This window comes from Pseudorca crassidens, chromosome 11, assembly GCF_039906515.1.
Source record: "Pseudorca crassidens isolate mPseCra1 chromosome 11, mPseCra1.hap1, whole genome shotgun sequence".
NCBI lineage: Eukaryota > Metazoa > Chordata > Mammalia > Artiodactyla > Delphinidae > Pseudorca > Pseudorca crassidens.
Genome location: NC_090306.1, coordinates 42,668,540 through 42,683,213, shown reverse-complemented (window position 1 = coordinate 42,683,213; position 14,674 = coordinate 42,668,540). Strand labels below are relative to the sequence as shown.

Here is a 14,674-nt window from a genome sequence, read left to right as displayed (position 1 = left end):
TCTTAGTTCTAGCTAAACTCATCTCCCAGGTCCTCCCTGGTACCACAGAAGACCAGGAGGACAGCATTGGACACAGTGGATTCACTTGGGAGATGAAAGAAAATCAACATTCAAAGAAGAGCCTAGGGTCTGAGCTGATAGTTTAAGTCTATAGGAGGTGCCTGAGGGGAGATGGAAAGGGCACCGACAGCAGGACCGCGATGCATGTTCCCTCCCCTGCTCTGGCTTCACAGAACTTGAAGCTCTGGCCTGGACACCCTCCAGGGAGCTTTGCACAAGGGTGAGAAAGGAAAGCAGTTGTGAAACTTTGGCAGGTGAAGCAGTCAGAACCACTCTCCCGCCCTGGTGCAGTGTGCTTGACACCAAGTCTTCAGGACCTTTGCTTGTGGCTCCCTAACTGCCGAGCCCACTGCTCATGGGAGGTTGTGGAGACAGGCACCAGAGGCACCACGGAAAGGTGAGCTGGGCCCGGCTGAGTTCAGGTTGTGGAGAGAGGGCTAGAGGGCTGCACGGCCTGGGTCCTCCCCCAGTACTCTTATCACATGCTCTTCCTTACCCATCAAAAAGCTGGGCAAGTACCTGGAGTTCAAGTTGCAACTACTTCAGGACCTTTTTGGCCTGAGGTAGGGGCCGTGTAAGGTGACTAAGCCTCTTCTCCACCTCCCCAAACAAGTCCCTTCTGTGCCGCTGAAAGTTTCCCTCCAGGCCCTGGGCATGGAGGGGTACCTGGGAGTATAGTGCCTCCCCAGCTCTGTCCTTTTCCCTTCCCATTTAATGGGTTCTTTGTGAGAGAGAGGCGGCCAGGATACTTCTTTACCTCCTCCAGACTTGGCCCTGCAGTGAGGAACTTGGCTACTTGAGCCAGCAGACATACACCAGGAGCCCGAGGGATGGTGCGTGGTGTTTATTAGTGATGACGGTGAGGTGGGGCAGGGTCCTGTGGAGCATGCTCTGTAGGTCACACACTAGAGCCTTAAGGTGGGTACACAGGGCCTCTGGGGGCTGTCCACTGGGTCCTATCTCTCCCCCTCTAACCCTAACTTAACAAGCAGCTGCTATGAATCAGGGAATAAAGTCTGAGGCCCGTATCCCCCAGGAGGCATGAAGGCCAAGAACAGAGATGACAGGATGCAAGAGCAAAAGAATGAGTGGGGCAAGGAGGCCCCTGACGCTGTCCATACGTTCTGCGCTACACACGCCCTCCCTTCCCAAAGCCCCAATCCAGGTGGGCTCCCGTCTGCCATTTGGCCTGACCATGTCCTGGTCCTTCAGATGTTAGGAAGCTTCCTGGCAGGTGAGGAGAGCCCTTCCCTTCAAGGGCTTCAACTGTGAGGCCTTTGGCCCTAGCCCAGCCTGCCTGTGCTCCAGCCTCGTGTGTGGATGCCCCACCCCAGCTGATGGATGGGAGTGCCACCCTGTTGGGCTTTGATTGTCTCATTTCTAATGTGTGGCAGTGAGGCGAGTGGAGGCGCTCACACCCCAAAGCACAACCCCTGAGTCCCTTGGGTTAGGATAGTAGCTGCTCAGGGACCTTGTTTCTTCCTCATGTCATGCTGCCCACACCCCACCTTCTTGTCACTTTGAGGGGGCATCCCTTCCCTGAGTCTGGTGGGAAGGCCCCTGCTAAGGGGATCCTGGCCTGAGGGCACTGCCCAGTGGGGCAGCTTCTTGTGCAGGAGGAGAGGAAGGTGCCAGGGGTGCAGCACACACAGCTAGTACCTGGAATGGGAGCCAAGGGGGGGTCACTGTGCCCAGGAGGTAAGGGGGCCCCACGCTTCTCCCAGAACCTTGGGACTGCAGGCAGCCCTGGAGCTGGGGCTGGGCAGGGGGTTTTGGGGGCTGAGCCTAGTGCCAGCCTAATGCCAGTCTAACTCCAACCTGCCTGGAGCGGGTGCCCCAGATAGCTGTGCCTGTGCCTGCCAGGGTCGGGCAGCAGGAGGCTGTCAGTAGCTATCCTTGGGCCAGGGCCGGTTGCGCTGCCAGTTCCGGTCATTGTGGTTGTGCTCCGAGTCCTGCGCCAGGAGCCGGTCTTGGGGGTCGTGCCCGTTAGCACTAGGCAGCCCCGAGGTGTGTTGGCGGTGAGGCTGGTACAGGTCCTGATAGGCATCTGCATAGTCCTCCTCCAGGTGGCGGGAGCTGCGCTGCGAAGATCCTGTCCAGGCTTGGCGGGAGCTCTCGCTGGCCTCATCGGAGGGCATCAAGCTGTCCCGCTCGAGGGGTGAGTGCTCCTCGCCACGCTCCCCTAGCAGCTGCTGGTTCTGGGGCAAGACAGAAGCTCTAAGTGAGGCCATGTGGACCTCGCCTTGGCCTCCCTGCCACCTCCAGCAGGGTGGGGATTTCTTCCCCCTCAACTCTCAGGCCCTGCGGACACGAAATAGTGCAAGGAAGGAGAAGCATACTGGAGCATTCTCCCACTTCAGACACGGAAAACTGGAGCTTCTGACTCCCACAAAATTCAGGCTCTGCCTTCAAGACAGACTAAGGAGAAGGGTTTGGAAAGTGTGTTTCTTTGGAGTCCTAAAGAAATAGCCTTTGATCACGCATCTCATTGCTTTATTCCCTCTCATCAGGAAGTGCCTTCGCCCATATGCCCTAGCTCTGCTCTCTGACCCTTTGGCCTTCAAACTGGAGGCCAAGGGTGATCCTCCGGGCAGGGAGGGGGCATTGTTTTGGCTGGCTTAGCCTGAGCATCTGTGCCCTTGGAAATGGCTACCTGAAGTCCAGGTATGGTACTGGGAGGGCCGAGAAGTCCAGGGCCGGGGGCTGGGTGGTGGGTGGCCCTCCAGTAGACCTCCAGGTACTCAGCCAGATGCTCACAGGCATCCTCCAGCTGGTTCTCATCCAGAATCACATCGAATGACTCCTGGAGGGAAGGAAAAGGGGGAATATTGGCTTCTTCTCAGCAGGAGCCCTCCACCCATCTCCAGCACTCCCCCAGCCCTGGAAAAGCAAGAGCGGGCACAGGAGTACCACTCACTGGTGGGCACTGAACCAGCTTATCATATGCCATCATCTGTACAGTCAGGTGCTTCATCTGTGACTTCCCCCGGGAGCGGATGAGACGCTGGAGTACCTGAGGGAAAAGGGCAGAGCTGGGCCTACAAAGAACTGGGCATGTCCCCGACCTGCGATACTGCATGAGGAGCAGGCGAGGATGACTTAGAATTGTGTTAAGGGGCAGCAGGAAAAGGGGATTCAGGAGCCCTTGGGCAGGGACCAAGCAGAGTTGTACCACATTCTAGGAGGGCAGCCCTGTGGGCCTTCTCCATCACCACCACTGACTTACCTTCGGTGAGGATACTTTGACAAAGACGATGATGGGGGCCAGTGAGGTCTTGGCCAGCTGTGCTGGGTGGTTGATGGTGTCAGCATCCAACACTACTAGCTGCAGGGACTTGGCCAGCTCGAATATGCGCTCGATCTCACTCTGCACTTCAGCTATGGAGGGTGGGAGGGAGGGAGCGAGCCGCAATGCTCACCAGTGGCTCCACCCCATCTGACTCCAACAGGGCTTTGGGGGCTCCCAAATTGTGGATGGGAAGGGACTGGAGGGAGAGCGTGTTCATCAAAGCCTGGGCAGGCAGAGGAACAGAGAATTGAGACTGGGTTCGGTTCTTGCCAATCCTGGGGCAGGTGGAGAAGAGGTTGGGCAGGAATGCAGTTGTCGGGGAAGAGAAAGGTAGGAGAAAGGTTCTCACTAACGCTTGAGTGGGCAGAGAAGCAGGAATGGGGACTTCTCACCAATGCTGGAGCGGGCAGAGGAACGCTCAATGATGGTCCTTTTGCCGGGATTGTTGAGCACAGATCGCTTTGCCAGTGAGAGGTCCGCTGTGACTCGGGTGATGGAGATCCTGGGGTGGGCATGGAGAAGCACAACCCACCTTTAAATTTCAAGCCTAGGCCCCTCCCTACCCAGGTCCTACCAATTTTCACTTTAGAGAAGCCCTTGCTACAGGCATCTGGAAGGAGACAATGATTTCTCCCTGGTTCTCATGCCTCCGCAGGCCAGGGCAGCTTACCTGCCATCAAACCTATGTTTGAGGAAGTCGAAGAGAGCCTTCTGCATCATGTCTGTGACCTGGGTGGGAGGGGTGAGGGGAAAGGCATGCAACTGACTGGGGGCCGTCTTGGAGGGGGGCAGCATCCTCAGGTGCGGCCATGGAGCCCAGCCCCTCCACACCCAGACCTTGGGGGATGGGGAGGGGGGAACATCCCCTCCCCCTGTCCCTGGGCCCTTCCTGTGGCAGGTTTGGTAGAGGCAACTCTGGGGTCAGGGACCTCTTCTCACCTCATAACCTTTCAGAGAGGGTCCCACCAGCACCACAGGCCGCATGGAGGGCACCACATCATAGGGGGGAATATGTTCCGCCTGCAGAATTGACCTGAGTTCAGGCAAAGTCATGGCTGTGTGGCCTGCCCTTCACCTGACTGGGGTGGGGCAGATTCAGAAGTTCTGGGCCCCCTCCCCTCTGTGTTTTCTTGCCCCTCCAACAATGACTGCCCAGAAACCTGTCCCCACAGCCAGAAGCCATGAGCCCCCCAAGCCCCAGTCCCTTCCTTGACTCACCTGCTTTTGCTTCTGCTTGGCTTTTTGGAAAAGGAAATAAAAGATTAAAGTTGGTGAAGCGGGGAAAGGCCCTGGGGGCACGGTATTCCCGTCCCCAGGGGAGACCCTGGGCTTCTCCCAGCTCCAACCCCTTCCCACACTGTTCACCTGGGAGACTCTCCCTTCCCCCTGTGTCTGAGTTACCCACCTACCCAAGACAGGTGGGTTGAGGGGAGGCTACCTAGAGATGGAGGAGGGGAGCGTCGGTTGCCAATGTCACTCAGGCTGGATGGGTTCCCAGATCTCCTAAGAGCAGAAAGGGAGGTCAATAAGCGTCTTTGTGTGTCTGTTCTAGACAGTATTTAATAGTTGTATACGTCTCCTCACATTTTAGCTAGTGAGGGAAGTGCATGTGACGGGAGCATTTGTGTGTGTGAGCTTTGATGTGTGTCCATTTGTGAATGCATACGCTAGGTGTGAGTGTGCATATTTGTGGGGGGGATGTGTGTGCATGTGTGGTGAAGTGGACTGTGGGTAAAGTGCACACGTCCGGGGTGTATGTTTATTGAGTCACAGCCCTGCTCTCACCTGGCCTTCTGCTCCTGCTTGAGCCGGATGCTCTCGAGGCGCTGGGGGCTGGGGATGAAGGCGATGTCCCCACCCTCTTTCACTAGCCGCCCGATCCACCAGTCATTGCTGTACTTCTGGGGGTGGGGTGGAGCGGAAGGGGCGGTGAGAGGAGGGGACCCAGGCCTCAGTCCTGGCACTTCAACGTGAAGGAGCCAGGGAGGCATTGGGAGAGCGGGTCTGAGGAAGGCAGCACGAGGGGAGGGGGGCAGGAGAAGGTACCAGAGGGAAGGGCAGCCAGGTTTGAGACCCCCAAGACTTCAGCGTGAGGCATCACAGCTGCCACAGGGAACCTAAGATGCAACTAATCTAATGGCTTACTTTTACAGATATGGAGACTGAGGCCCAAGCCAGGCCTTAGGAGGATGGAGACCCTGAAGATTAGGTCTTGGATATGAGGGTTTTATGGGGGTGTGTTAAGCATAAGAGTTGAGGAGCTTGGGGAACTTGTTTATAAATGAGGACCGAAGCAAGAGGAATGGGAACTGGGGCAAAAGCAGAGAGATTAAGTGGCTTCTATTTGGAGGGGGGTGGTCACCTCTTTAATGTGCAGGAAATCTTTGGCCTCAAAGTTGACTCCAGAGCCCTGGACGGGGCATTCCTCATCCAGCACACCACAGTAGCTGACATTGGTCCTCACAGCAAACGCCACAGGTTTGTGCTGGAGAATTTGACCAGTGGTGCAAATGAGGGGAGCCTCAGAGCACCCCTTCCAGTTTCAGTGCCCCATCAGCAGAGGGCGGAGGCCCCATCAGTCTGCCCATCCACACACACACCATTTCACACTCACACACATCCTGCCCATTGACCCCTCGAGACTTAGGACCTAGCACAAGTTTCCACCCAGTCTGGCCTGTCCTGCCCTCAGCCGGCAAGATGATACCTTGGCCCTTTCAAGCTGCTGCTGAGCCTGGCTCTCCACTTCACGCCGGGCACTCTCCCGGTCCTCCTCCAGGGATACGTCTGAGTCCAGAGATGGGCGGCTGGTATAGGAGCCAGCTGAACCCTGGCATGGGGGAGAGGCTGTGACCCATGGGCTCAGGTGTGAAGGGCACTAGAGAGGCACCTCCGAACCCTACAGTGGTGCCTCCGCTAACCTCAGCCTCTCCAGCTCCACGGGGGTGGCTGGGCCCGCCAGTCCCCCCTGTCTCCCCAAGAAGGGCCCCAGTGCCTCTGGGGCTGCAGAAAAGCCGGCCCAACCCATATGTGCTATGATCTGGGCCCCTCCCCCCAAGCCTATTAATACTGCAGCCTCGAATAGAGCTTTCCCTTCCCTCCTTCCTCCCTTTTCTCCCCTTGACCATGTCCTGTTAGGCAGAGGGAAGTGAGATGTACTGAAGATGATATATTGGAGATGATTTGGAATCTTCGGAATCCAAAGACCCAGCCCTCTTGTTCACATCAGCCTGCAAAGCAGCTTGGAAATTATTTCCTTAAAATGCCTGGGAGGAGTACAGCCAGCCAGCAACAGTCAGGAGACACTGGTTGGCAAGGCACTGGTCCTGAGTGTCAGGATATAGCCACCCACCCCCTTAGATCCCATCTCCTCCAGTCCCTACTCTTCCAGGGTGAAGAGGAGGCCACAGGGCTCCCAACTCCAGAAAGTTACTCCCTCTCTACTCTCCCCACCCCCACTTTCTTTCCTCTCATACCTGCTGGGACAACTGGCCAGGTGTGGGCAGCAAACAAGACAGACTGACCAAGTGACACAAAGCTATCTCCCTAAGCCTGGGTGAGGTGGGGCCACACCTACCACCTGGCCTACATCTCCCCACCCCTTGCCCAAGGGGATATCAGCCCTGGAGGAAGGCTGAGGTGGTGCCAGGCAACCCAGCCAGGAGCAACCCTGGGGATGCAGGGAAAGGGTCTTTGGTAACCTGAGCCAGGAGAGTGTCAGAGTCCTGCCCATTGGAAGGGCCTTTGGGCAATGAAGGTGCATTTGGAGGGTTGCCGAGCTCACCTTCAAGGCCATGAGGGAGATGCACAACTGAACAAAGGAAGCTGGACCTTAGGGCAGGAGGACAGAAGTCAGGCTGGCTGGGTTTCCCCCTCAGTCTAGGGAAAAGGGAGTCTTTTGTTTCCTGCTTCAGTTTCCCCTCTTTATGGGCAGAAGTCTGAAAGTGACACTTCCATCAATTCTGAGGGGCAGGTGGCAGAGATAAGGCAGAAGCCTAAAGGGTCCGTGTGGGAATGTGTATGTGTATGTGTGTTTAGTAGAATGTTCTCAGGCTGAGGAACATTCCTTCAAGCCTACTGTGCATAAAGGCAACGGAGGCCAGATTCTTGGTGGGGAAGACAAACTCACACACCTGCCCCAGCCCCGCCATGGGCAAGAGGACTGGTCAGACTGATGTCAGCCCAGGTCCTAGAGCGTAAGCGAAAGACAATGTCTGTGGTAGACCCAAGGCGTGAAGATAGCACAAGGAGGGAAAGTCCTGCATATTACAGACAATGTTCCCCATCTCTCGAGAACCAAATAAGGCTGGCTTGGCAGCAGGATAAAGAGCAGCTGAGCCCCAGGAAGAACCTTTGCACTGTCAGTCGAGTGGGGGTCCTCCTTCCAGGGGCCTGGGGCACAGGAGACACCTCTGTGGGAAATGGCTATCTGAAGTAAATAGGGGCCAACAGGCTAGGAGGCAGGAGGCAAGGCAGGATGACCACTCGCTTTGATAAGTGTACATCAGATGCCTCCTAGTTGCCCAGACCTGTGCTGGGACAGGAGTCTGACCTTTACCCTCTGTTCTCCAGGATCTCAGCCTAATTTAGTCATCTTTGTGTCCCTGCCTGGGGCACCTGGGTTACCTGGCCTCTCACCCTAAGACGGGAATGACAGGATCTCTCCCTAAATGTTTAGTGAGTCGTGCTCAGACTGAAATCCCCTCTCCGTTATTCCCAAGTCCTCAGAGCTCACCCATCACTCCGGGAACGGGGCTGCCCTGCCAAGCATACTCTGGGGTCTTGCCTCCCCCGGCCCTGTTATGCCCAAACAGCCAGAGCCTCAGTACTTGGGAGCTGCCAGGAGTTGGCACAGTGCCCTGGTGGTGCCCCCCTTGCCTGGTGAGTGTGTGGGCAGGCTGCAGCTCCACTCTTGCCTGGCACGGGGGAAGGAGAGGAGGGAGATGAGCCGTTGGATTTATTTAGAGCCTGATTTCCCTCCTACTGCTTCAGAGGGAGCCCTGGGGAGAGCAAGGAGCCAGGCAAGAGAAAGGGAAGTGGGGGAGGGTAATCCAGGAACCAGAGAAGGGTGGGGAGCGAGCGATGGGTTAGCAGGCTGCCCCGAACACCATCCACACGTCAGGCTTCACCTTGCAACAGTCCTAGCCTTCTCAACCAGGGACAGGAAGAACGTTCTACGGCCCTCCAGCCCCACAGAGAGGTTCATTCTCAAGCTCACCTTGGCACCCTGGGCCGTGCCAGCTGTCCCTTCAACTGTCAGAAAGAGGTGTTACCACAGCCTTGAAAATCATCTGCTCTAGCCGCAATGTAATTAGCCCCAGAGGCCCAATCAACGGGGAACTGGGCCCCAGCAGGAGCCCAGTCCCAGGAAAGGACTGACAGCTGCCTATTCTGAGCCCTAGGACTCATCTGTCTTGGACTTTGCAGCAAGAGATGGGAGAAGACTCCAACACTCCCCTTTCGACTCTGGAGTGCTCTACCCTCCATACCTATCAGGGACTCCTTCTAAGCCATCTAGTTGCTCTCATAAGGAGGTCTTCTTGTAGGATATTTGAGAGAAGGGACTGAGCTGCTGCTGCCCATCCTTGGCCCCATCTTTCCAGGCACTCTCCCTGCGCTCTGAGCTCCGGGAATCACTGCCTAATGAGCTGATTTGTCTCAGTGGGTCAGGAGATAAAAGCAAAGAGGAGAATTAAATATTTATCAGCTGCCTGGTTCTCTGAGCGAAGAGCTTCCTCTCCATCCCCAGGCCCTCCATGCTGAGCAGGAGCTCAGGATGCCCGCTGCTCTGAGGATGCCTCAGCAGGAGGAGTGGAATGGATGGGGCTCAGTCAGCTGGCTCATCCATGTGCTGGGTGCCCAGTTTTCAGCCTGGGAGAGAAGCTGGGCTGGAGGCAGGGTGAGGAGATAAGGCAATGCTCAGGGATGGACAGCAGAAGGGGATAATGGAGGTCCTCAAGTTTTATGATCCGTCTGTCTGAAGAGGCTGGTATCGGATTCTCTGCTGTTCTCCAGGCTCCCTAATTTGTCCTTTACTTGAGGCACAGGAGGTCTGGATTGTCCCCCTCTGCAAGGGCCCCGGCTTCTCCTGTAGCTGTTGTGTTCAGACCCCATAAATCCTCCCTTGGGAACTCCAGACGTTGCATGAGGCCTCTCTAAAGCCTCTGTGCCCTCAGCCTCCAGCCCCTCCTCCCTCCACCCTTCCGTCCTGGGCTGTGGAGCCACCTGCTCTGAGCCTTTCCCCCACGCTGGCCCCTCTTGGCACACACCCGATACCCCTTGCTCTAGGACGGGGGCACTGGGGAGCCTCTGGCATGAAAACCCATCTCCCCACTTTCCTGGAGCGCCCTCCTACACGCCCTGCCCCGCCGCAGAGGCGTTTTTCAAAGTCCTGAACTGGGGTAAGGGTCCAAGGGAGATGAGGTGTCACCCCAACTTCCCCACCCCCACCCTCCCCGTGGGCACTCACCGCCTCCGAGTCCTCAAACCCGGGCACGTAGGAGTCGTCATACATGGGGGAGTCCGGGTGGGGGGAAGCGAGCGGCGCCAGGGGCGGGGGCGGCCCCGAGGCAGGGGCGAGGACAGCGGGCCGCGCCCGGGAGATGCCACCGAGCCCCGCAGCCCTGCGGGCGGCGGCGGAGAGCGAGAGCGCGAAGGAGGGAGCGAGTCGCGAAGACCAGCTGCTCCGAGCTCAAATCACCGCTCCCCCCACCTTACACCCCCCAACCCTGCCGGTCCCACCCCGAGCGCGGCTGAGGAATCTGGCGCCGGCTCCGACAACAATAGTGCCCGCCCACCTGCCCCCCCTCCCCGGGGGCGGGCGCGGGGGGCGGCGGGGGGCGCCGGCCACCCGCGGAGCCCGAGACCCGGTCGGGAGAGGTGGCCGACGGGAGCCGGGTAGAAGGTGGGTCCCCAAGCACCTATGGGGCAGAGGGGCGGCGGAGAGGAAGGGGAGGAGAGACTGCGGGCGGGGCGGATCCTGGCTTGGAGGAGGCGGGGCGAGGAGAGATGCAGAGACAGAGACATACGGCAACCCAGGAAATACTCCGCCGGGAAACAAAGGGCTGGAGCGGGGGAGGGGACGCGGAGACTGCTTGGGAGACGAGACCCCACCGAGAAAGGAGAGGGCGCAGGTTAAGGAGAGACAGGAGAGAGAGAGAGAGAGAGAGAGAGAAAGGAGGTACAGAGGCAGAGGGAGGAAGAGGGGAGGCAGGGAAGTGGGAGACTGGGGGAGACAGAAGAGGCGGGGCGGGGGCGGGGGGGCAGACGGGGGAGGGGCGGCAGGTGAGAGGGCGGGGTGTCTGGGCCCTGGCGGCACGCGAGACTCCAAACGCAAACCCCGCAATGGTACTGGGGAGGAATGGATTTAGCGACCCCCAGGCCAATGCCGAGAAAGTAGCCCCTGCCCTCCCTCCGTCCCCCGTCCCCAGGCGCTTTGGTCCCCTCAGTGCTGGGACTCTTGCAGCAAAGGACCTTGCTGCGCACCCCGTGCGAAGGGGGAGGATTGGGGCCCGGCCACCCTGCACCTGTTGCGCGGGCAGATTTCATCCTAGTCTGGCCAGGATGGGGGTTCCCTTCCTCACTTCCTTGCCAAGGACTGTGCCAGGCATTGCCAAGGCATCGTGGGAACTGGCGTAGGGAGGGGCTGTTTTAGGCGAGCCTAAAGGGAAGAGGAAAGAAACCAGAGAGCCGAAGTCGGGGGATGGTCGTGGCTTGGACAGAAGGTGAGAGCCTGGCCACGCGGGGGTTGGGAGGGGGAAGGGCAAGTGTCCCCAGAGTCACTAGTGTAAGGCCAGATCCCCTCCTTAGCAAAAGGATGAGGCTGGGCTGGGGTGCCTAGTATCTGGGTTGGAGCCACATGTACTGCTCTACCAGTCAGTATCCTTCAAAAGGGGCACCCAGATTTGACGTTGGAGACTGAACAGCAGCCCTTATCTTGAGGAAACTTCCTCAAAGATCCACCCATTTGAGCTCCAGAGCAAAATTATTCCTTTGAATTTTGATGGCCTACCTACCCCTTCATCCCCTCCTTCCCCGTCCCCTGGGGGTGGGGGTGGATGTGAGGTAGACAGAGGGTTACACTTGGAGAGCTTCACAGCTCAGTCCTTCTCCACTCCCAGTGTCTCACACCCACGAGGGTGAATCCGCAATTTGCTCATCCCTTTTCTTCCTGGGCTACAGGGGAATTAGTAAACCAAAACTCTGACAGGGTTGGGTGAGATCTACGGTAGGAAGCACTGTACGTGGGAGAGAGAGGAAGACCACCCGAACCAATTGGCTTCCCACTTATGTCACTGGTTCATGTTCCCTTAGCAAGAAAAAGAGAAGGGGCCTCATCTTAAGACTATCTTTAGTCTGCCTTTAGTCTGTCACCATCCTGTGAGTGGTGCATTCCAGCCCTGCCCAGCATCTTCCTCCTGCTGAATTTGGTGAACAACTTTGTTGGAGCCCCTATGGCTCACTATTGGGGGAAGCAGTCTGCTTTCACGGTTCCCTCTCCTGAGGCCAGCACCATTTGGGGTTTGGTTATATGTTGGATTCTTCTGTATTGGAAGTTCCCAGACACTGTCTTCTCACTTTGTGCCCTCTCCCACTTCCTCAGTATTCCTTATATCCTCTTCTATTCTCTGTCTCTTCAGTTCCTTCTGTCCTTCCAGAGGGGCAGAAAGGAGGCATGAAATGTGAAACGATAAGACCCTCAAGGTGCTCTCTCCTGGGAGATGATTCTAATGAAGAATACAGCTACTGGGGCTTCTGATTCTCCCCATCCCTGTATTTACTCTCCTGGCCTCTCCTTTAGGGACTCTCCCCACCACCAGGGTGTCCATGGGATTGTAGGTAACAGTGGATCTGCCATCAACCTCACTCCTTCCTTACACACCTTGTTGTCTTCATCCCCATCTGGGGCAGTGGTGTCTAAGTCTGCTCACAAAGCATGAATTACCATGCTAACCACCCCCACCCCCGGAGATGTGTTCAGGTTCCTCATACCTGGCCCATCCCCTGGGTCCTGCAGGAGCTTCAGAGCCTCTCCTTGGTTCCCTTCTCTCTGAGTTGCTACTCACTGCCGCCTTCCATTTCTCACCTTACCCACACCTGCCTGCTCTAGTTCTCATGTAACAAGACATGTGCCTGTCAGTATCCATGTGGTCCCTAACCCCTTTTCTTTTCCCTGGCTGAGCATAAGAAGAGAAAGCTGAGGGGCGGGGAGGGGAGAAAGGATTCAAGGAGAGGATTCCTCCTGCCTTCCTCTTTCTTAGGAGAGAGTCATTAGAGTGGTAGCTGGCAGGTACTCAAGGCATGCAAGCAGGACATGGGGGTCTTGGTGGTGGTGGGGAGCCTGAATAACCAGGTTTGGGAGTTGGAATTCTTGGGAGCCTCCAGAATGCATTCTGGCTTCTCCTGTAAGTGCACCAGGAAGCGGGACAGATCCCAATCCCTGAGTGTTGAATGAGGAAGCTGAGGCAGGAGCTAGGACCTCTAGGAAGTCCTTCTCCCTAGCAGTATTTAAGATCTGGACAAAGCCAAAGCCCCTAGCGTTTAGCTGCTGGGCTGCCCCCAGGGAACCCAGGGAGGGTGCGCGCGCGCGCGCGGGGGGGGGGGTGCTTGGCAGAGTCCTCCTCAGTCCTCACATCTAGCCCCTTTCCTGGCTCCCCAGACAGTCCTCCCTCCCCCCGCCCCCACCCCATTCCAGTCCCAGTGCTTAGAAGCTGCCAGCACTGGCCGCTCCCTCCTTTTCTACCTGCCACCTCTACCCTTAGCCTCACCTACTCGGCCTCCCTCCCTCCCCATCGCCGCAGTGTCCCCCAAATGCGGGCCCTCTTCCTAGCTCGCAGTGGGGCTCTCCTCCCACCCACTGGGGAGGGGACCCTCGCGTTTACCTCATTCAGCAGGAAGGTTGCACTGGAGTCAGAAAAAGACATAGACCGGGCTGGCGGCCTCTCCCCCTCCCCCGGGCCAGGGGCTCCGAGGCAGGAGCAGGACCGGGCCGCTGCTCTGCACACTGGCTCCCGCCTGCACGCCTGGCCTCGCCCCACGACCGCCAGGCTCCGACGGCTGCTCCCTTCCCTCTCTCCGGGTTCCCTCCCCCTTTCCTCCTCCCTCCTTCCCTCCCTCCCTTCTCTCTTCCTTTCTCTCCGCCTCTGTCACTCTCTCCCTCCCCTGTCGCCTTTCAGTCCTGCTCTCTCCATTTCCGTCTCTTCCTCCTCTCTACGGTCCATGTTCTCTTCATCTGGGTGCCTGCTACTGTCCTTCCATCCCTATATCTCGCCTCCCTTCTCCGACCCCCCCTCCCTCATCTTCTTCCTCAAACCCCTCCCTAGAAAAGATAGGGACTCCGGAGCTCCCACCGCCACAGGCAGAAGGGCGGCAGTAGCTGGGGGGCTGCCTGGACTCCGGGGCTTTAGGCCCCTGCTCTGTGCGCCCGGCGCCCATCCTCCAGCGCCCGAGGAAGAAAGGCGCCGCGGTCCCAGCGACGGCTTCGACCTGTCCTCAGCAGAGGAAAGGATCGAAAAGGAAGAATGCTTGTGTACGGCTCGCTAGCTCCAGCGTCAAGCGCCCCCTCTGGGTTCCGGGGAAGCTGTCCTGTCACTGCTCTCTCCCGGGTTCCGGGGCCGCGGGACTCAGCCCGCAAAGGCGAAGAGCGAGGCGAAGCGGCTCCTCTCCGACCGGGTGCAGCGCCCCCTGGCCTCATTCACCCGGAGGTCGCACACGCCCTCCAGGTGGTGGCACCCGTCCGGGGTCCCGTCTGTCGGCCGGCAGGGGTCCGGCCCTGCCAGCAGGGGCCGCTGCCCTGGGCAGAGCAGAGGCGGCGCAACTCGGAGCCAGACCCCCTCCGAAGCCTAGCACGATCCCCTCACCCGTTCTTCTTTCCAGGAACTGCGGTCCCACCTCCAGACCCCTAGTATGGGACTCCAGGCTGCACCCTATCCCCACCCCCGTGGGGCTCCTTTGAGATCTTTGGATCTTCTGGGGCCCTGGCCGCTCCTACCTCCATCCTGGTCTCCAGGGGCGCCCCCTCTAAGCCCGGCAGCGTCCGGGCCGGGCCTGGGTAGCAGGGAGTACGGAGTCGCGGGACCGGTACCCCCTCCCGCCCCGTTCGGCGGGCACATCAAATAGGACAAGCCCAAGTTCTGGCGGGTGAAAGGGGGAGCAGGGGTGTAGCCCCAGCCAGCTCTCTCCCTGCACCCTTGTGAGCGGATCAGCTTCTCATTGGTCCCTCCAAACCCCCAATACCCCCAGGCTGGACACTCCTCCACACCAAAAACGGCGGCTGGAGGGAGGCGGCGGCCGACTCCGTTGCGGAGACAGATTCATCCTGAAGCG

At 58.3% G+C, this 14,674-nt stretch overlaps 1 protein-coding gene across 3 annotated transcripts; it reads right to left on the bottom strand.

The window, feature by feature from the left end:
• Positions 1-889: 889 nt before the first annotated feature.
• CACNB3 (calcium voltage-gated channel auxiliary subunit beta 3) lies at positions 890-13,396 on the bottom strand. 3 transcript variants are annotated; one of them, XM_067696376.1, is made up of 13 exons: positions 13,231-13,396; positions 6,057-6,179; positions 5,712-5,834; positions 5,135-5,250; positions 4,788-4,852; positions 4,568-4,587; positions 4,289-4,369; positions 4,020-4,078; positions 3,742-3,851; positions 3,287-3,438; positions 2,978-3,073; positions 2,714-2,863; positions 890-2,258 (listed from the first exon to the last, which is right to left on the bottom strand). In XM_067696376.1, the coding sequence occupies exons 1-13, from the start codon at positions 13,270-13,272 to the stop codon at positions 1,944-1,946; spliced, it is 1,452 nt and encodes a 483-aa protein (XP_067552477.1). In that variant the 5' UTR covers positions 13,273-13,396; the 3' UTR covers positions 890-1,943. The 3 variants fall into 3 exon arrangements, with proteins under 3 accessions (XP_067552477.1, XP_067552476.1, XP_067552478.1); XM_067696375.1 differs by lacking the exon at positions 13,231-13,396 and adding an exon at positions 9,819-10,502; XM_067696377.1 differs by lacking the exons at positions 6,057-6,179; positions 13,231-13,396 and adding an exon at positions 9,819-10,507.
• Positions 13,397-14,674: the final 1,278 nt, after the last annotated feature.

Coding starts and splice junctions, on each gene's coding strand:
- CACNB3 (XM_067696375.1), bottom strand. CDS start 9,863: ATGTATGACGACTCCTACGTGCCCGGGTTTGAGGACTCGGAGGCG. Junction 5,251..5,711: donor ATTTCCTGCACATTAAAGAG/GTGACCACCCCC, acceptor CCCCACCCCCAG/AAGTACAGCAATGACTGGTG. Junction 4,588..4,787: donor CTCCCCTCCTCCATCTCTAG/GTAGCCTCCCCT, acceptor TTTTCCAAAAAG/CCAAGCAGAAGCAAAAGCAG.